The sequence below is a fragment of the Microdochium trichocladiopsis genome, assembly GCF_020744255.1.
Source record: "Microdochium trichocladiopsis strain MPI-CAGE-CH-0230 chromosome Unknown B0I36scaffold_9, whole genome shotgun sequence".
Lineage (NCBI taxonomy): Eukaryota > Fungi > Ascomycota > Sordariomycetes > Xylariales > Microdochiaceae > Microdochium > Microdochium trichocladiopsis.
The window spans coordinates 2,143,939-2,151,914 of NW_025763552.1; the positions used below are offsets into that span (position 1 = coordinate 2,143,939).

The following is a 7,976-nucleotide window of genomic DNA, read 5'->3' on the forward strand; positions in this document are numbered from 1 at the left end:
TAGGCGAGTTCTGCCGAGACCGGTCGTCTACGAGGTCCTTGACACGAAGGGAGACCAGGACACTGATTCGACTGCTGAGGCTTGGGAGGACCTGGCTCCACTCAGTGACCTTGTGGCCGAGCCTCGCTTCAGGGACCATAGGCCACCATGGCCACTCGATGACATCCAAACCCCATGGGCTGCGGATCCAGTGTGGGATCACAACGTTGGCTATGAGGAGACGGAGAAGCTCAAACCGCAGCCTATCTTCGGCATTTGGAAGGTTCAATCAGTGAAACGCCGTTTCCTGCCCGCGACTACCAAGAGGCGCGAATCCAGACTTTCGTGTCTTTTGCAACGTCCACGGCTGTTAAAACATGTGTCAACACGCTCAAGAATGCCGCACTAGATGATGCTTTGTGTTAGTCATTGGTTGATCGCGAGAAATAGGATCATGTATGCATTTCGTAGCGTATATAGACCTCTTGGTGCTTGGGTGTCAGGCATGAGGTATCTTCACATCATTGGAGTAGCCGCTGTAGTCGCCTTTGTGCGACTCGTTATTCCAAACTTGCAGGTTATTCATGAGTTGTTTGTCACAACAGGAATTATGAAGATTATTGAACAGGACCAAGGATCTCTATGAGTCTCAGCTGTCATCATCTTCGCGTCTAGTCTATTTTGATCTAGTCATACCACCTTTGCCAGAATGATAGCCAATAGCATGATCAATACAGCAGCCAGCACACCCAACAACGTTTCGTCCCGGCCAGCGAGCACATCCTCGACCCAGACCTCGACGGCAGGCGGCATCGTGGCCAGTGTGGTCCCCAATATGCCAAGCTGCCCGACCTTGCCCAGAGCCTGCCGCCTCTGCAGAACTCTCTTGAGCAGATGCTCTTGTAGCCCTTCAATCTCCACGACGACCCTGTGCGTCTTCGCAGCAAGCCGCTTACCCGCGCGCCCGCCATCAAGCCCAGCCCCAAGCCGACTGCGCACGTACAGCGTCTGCTGGACAGCATTATACGACCAGTCCGCATCATTCACCCTGACCACAAGCTTCTTCCCAGCATAGTGGTATGCCGGCAGGAAAATCTCTGTCTGGTGCGCCTTGTCCTCCAGCTCATCGAGCAGGGCCTTCTTCTTGTCCTTGTGCCCGGCGGAAACATCCTTCCCACCGACCGTCCAGTCGAGCTCGAACCTGAGCGTCCTAGGATCCCAGCTCGTCCGGGTCGGCTCGCCCGCAATCTTGGCCGCGTACGGCCGGATGAGGACATCGATCGCCCGCCCGCCCTTGTACACCTCGTCCGCCTCGTGCTCGGCGTTGCGGTAGTCCGGTACGTGCTCCGGCGCGGCGTCGCTCGTGAACATGCTAAAGTCCTCCTTGTTCCAGCCGTCGCCAAACTCGACCGTGTTGCCCGGGTTGTAGTTCCACAGGGTGAACCCGACCAGGCTGTCCTCCATCCCCGCGATCAGTGCGTTGTAGAGGTCCCGGTGGATGTCGAAATTGCCCGTCCTGTACGCGACCTTGCCGTTGATGTCAAAGGGGATCCCGATCTCTCCGATGATCGTCGGGACGTTGCCGCCCAGCGACAAGGGCCCGTGCTTGACAATGTTGCCAATCTGCCGGGAGTAGTTCCTCCGCAGACCGGCCGAGAGGAAGTGCAGCGCTTTTAGGGGGAACACGCCCCTCGACAGACCTTGCACGTCGACGCTCATGACCCCGCTGTACTCCTTGTTGAAGAGCACGTTGAGGTCGTAAAAGTGCGGCGCGTAGACCATGTTCTCGGGCCGGGGCGTGTCGATGATGGTCTTGGTGGCGTAAGTCTGCCTCCGCGCGGCGGTCTCGTGTTTGACGGGCTGCCACGGCGGCATGAACTCGTTGGGTATGGGCGCCACAAAGGCCATCATGTCCGTGACTCCTTCTGCGCCTTGTTTCTTGCCAGTAGCGGCGGCCGTGCTCCGGGCCCGACGCATCCGCTCGTTGAACCGCCGGACAAAGGGCGCGTAGCAGTCGCGGTACCACTCGAGCGGCCTGCCCTCGCGGCCGGGCCTGTGGTCGTACTCAAAGTACTTGTCCTCGAGCACTATCGGGGACTGTGTCTTGCTGTTCCACTCCCACACACCGTGGGCTTGCCACACGCACCCGCCCAGCCCCTTTGGCCTGTCCGGTGCCGACGACGACACGGCGAGATCCCCCGTGAGCCACGCGGGTCTACCCTTGGGGTCTATGCGGGAGTAGTGCGACACGCGCGTCGGGTACGGCCAGGTCTTGACGTAGAAGGGCACCTCCTGCGGGTACCCACTTCCCAGGGCGAGGGCCTGAAGAAAAGAAGGGTAGTGCCCGATGTGCAGATCCGTGTCGTAGTTCCAGTTGTGGACATGGTGCAGGTTGACCAGCCCGCGATGCGGCTCGTTCATGGCCTCGAAGCCAATGCACGCCTCGAGCGGCGACACAGCGTCCGCCAGGCGACCGAACGCCTCGATCAGCGCGTCCTGAAGGAAGGTCTGGACCGATACTTCTGCTTCTCCCTTCCCGGACGGGCTGGGCACCGTCCGCATACACCGCAGCTTCGGCGCCAGCGCATCGCCCGCCCAGAAGAGCGTCGCCATGGTCGACGCCGCGAGCTTCTGGTACCCGGACGGCCAGACGAACGGCCCGCTGGGCTCGTTGTCCTTGGCCAGGCCGCCCGCCCGCCTCGCCTCGTCCTGGCCGTGGATGTACGCGGCCCCCGTGTCGGTGAACGCCTCAATGTCGAACCCGGCGGCCTCGAACGTCCAGGCCGGGGCGCCGCTGCCGCCGCTGAACCGGCTCCACACGTCCTGGTGCGCGCAGATGAAGCACTTGAGGCCGTACTGGGGCATCATGGCGACCAGCCGGCGCAGGTAGTCGATGTACTCGACGTCGAGGTCCGTGGCCGGGTTCGGCCCGGCGTGGCCGAGCGACTCCCACGTGACGAGCAGCCGGATAAAGGTCAGGCCGTAGGTGCGCAGGCGGCCGAGGTGGAAGGGGGCATCCTCGAGGGGGAACGGGCGGCCGACAAAGGAGACGGTCCGGTGCAGGTCGTAGAAGCCCTCGGTGAGGTGGGAGCGGCCGTCCGGGGTGGTGGGCAGCTTGCTGCAGCCCGAGACGTTGAGGCCGCGCGGGATGACGACGCGGTTGTAGCCGTCGACGAAGCGGTGGCCGCGGATGCGCATGGGCACGCCGCCCAGCGCCGCGTCCGAGAGGTCGGGCGCCGCGTGGGACTCGAGCATGGTTCGAGACTGCGGGCTCGCCGTTGTTGTTAGTGGCGGCGGTGAGTGGTGATGATATCAAATGTTAGTGGTGTGTCTCGAATCGGGAGACAGGCGGCCCAGGTACGTATCTCGAGATAAGGTGCTGCCCGTGGCGTATACCATACCAACGTCCCTGCGATACCACCTCCCTGTGATAGGTGGCTGGATCGTCGTTAGCGGTCGGCCACGGCCCGCGGCAAGGGGGTGGTCCGTCGGGGTTTGTGGGCCGGGACTGCTTAGACGCACTTTACGGCTTGTCTTCATATCCTCCTTTCGTGCTAATCCTCCGTGGCCCCAGCATTAGTTGATCGATAGTCGATAGCGTGTTAACCCCCTCGCCCTTAATACGCTAGAATATTCCCACATCGCGAGCCAGGATGTCTCGTCCCCCTTGAGGCCATTTAGAGTTTGCTCTGCTCCCCTGTTCCCAGCACACAACCAACAGCCCCAGCCCGTTGGGCAGCCACAGGGCCCCCGTCCTCGGAATGGCCTGACCTGATCAAATTCTCCCTCGCATCCTCCACGGGACCCCCACACCCCCCAGAAGGAGGACCCTGAGGGTTCACTGTCCCCGACCACTTGCATCCCCTCCACCCTCCGGCCTGGGCTCCGGTCCTGCAAAATCGTCATTCTGCAGCAAATGTCCAATAGATAGTTCGGAGAAGGAAGTCCTGCTGCACGTCTCAGCCAGAAGATGGCCTGCGTTCCACCGAGAATCACCACCCCGGCTTCATTTCCGGTGCCCGGCAAGTTCCGGTTGACGGCATGCCAGCTTTGTGTGACCGGTCACCTAGGCACAGCCGTTCAGCCAACCTCGCGTGGCAGGAACGTGTCAGCTTGCGTGTTTGCTACCTACTACCCCTATACAACAGACATGTTGGATGGGTTGCATCCCATACCGCCGTGCCCCCCCCCCTCCTCCCAAGGAAACCATGTCCTGCACTTTCGAAAGAAATTGGCCGGCGCCCGGGGAACATGGAGACGGGTGTCCCGACTTGTGGTGGTGGTGGCCATGCTCCAGAATAAGCGTTGGCCTCCCCTCGCTCCCCGCGGCTATTCAGCCCCTTGCCAACGTTTACACGAGCGCGCACTGCTCCTTTCCTCGGCACGGCACAGCACAGCAGGGGCCGGGTCTGCGGGCGATTGTGGGAATATTGAAACACGGTGAGTGACCCGGCGGCAAGGGGGGGCTGGCCGGATGCGACGACAGGAGTGTCATCCGTATCTTTTAATCGGAGATTTATTATCGTAGTCCCGTAGACGAGGCTACTGCGTATGAGCGGTGGAGGTCAAAGCTGCATACTACAGAGTATGAATCGACCTTCTGCTCTCTCCTGATACGAGTCGGTGCTGCACCCCCCTGGCCAAAGGGTATCGCTGCTGAAACACACTGGGACATTTGGACCTGGAAACAGTACACACCGCTAAGCTTTGGTTACCTGACGAGAAAAATTCTGGGAGCATGCCTGGTTCTGTCTCATTGTGATCCTGCGTGCGTGGGTGGAGCGACTCCGCCCGCTGAATGTCTGATATTACAACGTCCTAGGTAGTCTGGTCATCCTCTGTGAAAATGCCCTTGGTCGTATACGTGGGCCTTTACGAGTCTACGACGCTTGACACTACGATGAGAGTCCCTCTTCGGATTCCCCGTCCCGAGTAAAATCTTCCGGACGAAAGAAAGGAAGAGAAGGAAGAAAAAAAAAGGGAGAAAGATCACGCGAATGACAAAACGCATCGCTTGCCGTACTCTTGGGAAACAGAAAACACTCATAGCCTCAAAAGAAAGTGCACACGCATCGAGCGGGTACACATCAAGCCTCCCAAGGATCCTTTAATGCTTAACCATCTGATCCGCCGCATAAGCCCAGTACCTCTCGGCGCCCTTCTCACGGAAGCTCTTGCCCTTCCAGATCATGAGCAGGAACGAGAAGCCCGTGACCAGGGCGATGACGCCGACCGCGATGAACGTGTTCTGGAGCCCGCTGGCCTCGATCCAGGGGGTGATGGCGTAGCTAAACGCAAAGGTCATGGTGTTGCGCACGAGGATGAGCGAGACCATGCTCTCGCCGGCAATCTCCTTGAAGCAGTCGACGTCGTAGGCGATGGCAAAGGAGCCACCGCTCACGATGCCGAAGCCGCAGAAGACGCTGCCCACGAGGATGACGCCCAGGGGCGCACCGTGCGCCGCGCCGACACCCCACATGAGCAGGCCGAGGGGTAGGATGACGCCGTACGAGACGAGGCCCCAGAGGCGGTGCTCGGGCTCGCGCAGCCCCTGGTTCCGGTGCGCCAGGCGCAGGGCGAGCTTGTCGCTCACAGGGCCGGCTACGAACCCCCCAATCACGGCGCCGAATAAAGGCGCGAGGTACGTCACGCCGACCATGGACGAGGTGAAGTTGAAGGGCGCCGAGGTGAGGATGAGCGAGGCCGTCGCGTTGTAGACCGAGTACCACGAGTTGGTGAAGCCGTACTGGAAGCCCGCCCACAGGATGTTGGGGAAGTGGTAGAGCATCACGATGGGCCGCCAGGAAATGGTCAGCGCCTGGGACACGCTGAGCTCGGAGGGCGTGTAGAAGGTGATGCGCTTCCACATGGGCTTTGGGTGTTGTGGGATCGCGGTGCCGCTGGTGGCGGCGGTGGCGGTAACGGTGGTGGTCGCGGTGGGCGATGGGCTACGGTCGGGCGAGCCGGTAGAAGTGGTCTTTTGCTTCTCGTTGTCGTTGTCGTGGTCATTGTCATTGTCGTTCGCTGTCCCGGCAGACGCAACCCTCGCAATCTGCCCAATCTCCACGGCAGAGTCGGACTCCTGCGTGTCCGCCTCGACGGTCGAGCGGAAGTACATGGACTCCTCCTGCAGGAAGAAGGAGAAGACAAAGTTGAAGGCTAGCAGGATCGCACCCCAATGCTGCACCCACCGCCAGCCGATGGCGTCGTTCATGAAGCCCGCGCACAGCGGGGCGATAAAGTTGCTCCCGTTGAGAATCAGGCTGTAGTAGCCCACGTACGCGCCGCGCTCGTGGGCAAAGTACGTGTCCGGGATGCTGATCTCGGGCAGCACCTCGACAGGGGCGACCATGAAGCCGTAGAGGATCCGGGCCGCCGCCCACTGCGGGAACGAGGAGATGTGTGCGGTCCATTCGGTGATGGCGAAGCAGCCGACCAGGCTGAGCAGGAAGACGGGGCGGCGGCCGATGCTGAGCGCCAGAGGCTGCCAGATGAGGTTTCCCCAGCCGGCAAGCAGGAAGATGAAGCCCGTGCCGAGGTTGAGCTCGGTCAGCGTGATGCCCGTCTCGCGGCTGATGTCGACGAGGCACGAGTATGTCGCGGTGGCGGCGACGCCCGTGGTGAAGGTGTACATGTAGACGCAGATGATGTGAAGCAGCTTGCGGTACTTGGACCAGTTCAAGGGGTCGTCCGGGTGGCTCGAGGGCTTGGGCACGAGCACGATCTCGTCGTCTCGCTCCACGAGCACGAGATGCACCGTGCCCGGAGGCAGGAGCGTCGATGTCGAGTGAGGCAGGGCCATGGTCGGCGGTGGTGATGTGAGGCGGGACTAGTACTCTTTGCCGGCAGCGGAGGACGACTCGTGTGTCATGTCCTGCCTGCTATACACAGGTCCTGCTTGGCCAGTCCGGTCTAACTGCCGAGGGTAAGGGACGCGACCGGGGTATAAGTGGAGAGGAAGTGAATATATAAGCTTCTAGAATTTGTGTTCAGGAGTGCAGCCGGCCGACGACTTTGTCTCGCAGCGGGCAGCGGCAGCGCTATGCTCGATCGAGGGAGCCAGCCTTGCTCGCCCACACCACCACGGCAGGATGCGGCACTTGCAAGCTTGGCTCGTCAGCGTGCAGGACGTACTATCTATTGACAAGACAACGGCTGAAGGCTAGGATGGCCTGTCTCGGCCGGGTGGCTTGCGCGGCCCAGTCGGGGGTCGTCGATGCTATCACCCGGGAGCAGGCAGGGAGCAAATGTTTGCCATGCTGCAAGACACTGGCATGGGTCGTGGAGGGCGGCCGCATGGGATGGCGTCGCATGGCATGGGAAAGGGGACAGGCCCAGCGCCGACGGTGAAGGCGACGGGAGCAAATAAGAGGGCAGCCCAGGCATATTACAGTTGATCAGCACCGAGCCCGGCCAACAAGAACCACCACACCAACACGACACGACCAGCCCGGCAGCCATGATTCAGCACCTTGTGGACACGGCCCGGGAGACGAGGCCCAAAGCAGGACAAGCCCCCTGCGAGCTGTCCAGTGCTGTCTCGGGACATCCTTGCTGCCACTCTCCACAGGGAGGACAGCCCCCCAGGGCTCCGAGGGCGCTCCAGGGCCCAGACCCCGGCTCCGCGCCCCCAACCTTAACTCACGGCGCGTTGACGAAGCCGGTGTGCTTTGGGTTCAGGCCCAGGCCCTGCCCGCAACGCCGACGGAGCACCAGGCAATTAAAAACAGGCGCCAGGTGGGCCACTGCTGGTGCTACTGCTGGTGCTGGTGCGGCCTCGTTGCTGCATGTGGTGGAGAGAGCAGAGAGAGAGAGAGACAAGTCAACCCAGAGGGTGCCCGCGGGCGTGCGGGCGGGTGGAGGACGGTCCGACGAAACCAGGACGCAACCAAGCAAGCAATTCGCGCTGGCTGGCTGGCTGGCTGAGCTGAGCTGAGCTGGATGAGGGCGTAAATCATTAGCCTGCCCTTGCAACCCGACGTAAGCTGGCGTGCAGT

The 7,976-nt window shown here is 61.3% G+C and overlaps 1 protein-coding gene across 1 annotated transcript; it reads right to left on the reverse strand.

Annotated features, from left to right (window-relative positions):
• Positions 1-669: 669 nt before the first annotated feature.
• B0I36DRAFT_366964 (uncharacterized protein) lies at positions 670-6,781 on the reverse strand (the record flags this gene model as incomplete). Its single annotated transcript, XM_046159388.1, has 2 exons — positions 670-3,250; positions 5,127-6,781. 2 exons carry the CDS (start codon positions 6,779-6,781, stop codon positions 670-672), a joined length of 4,236 nt encoding a protein of 1,411 aa, XP_046008616.1.
• Positions 6,782-7,976: the final 1,195 nt, after the last annotated feature.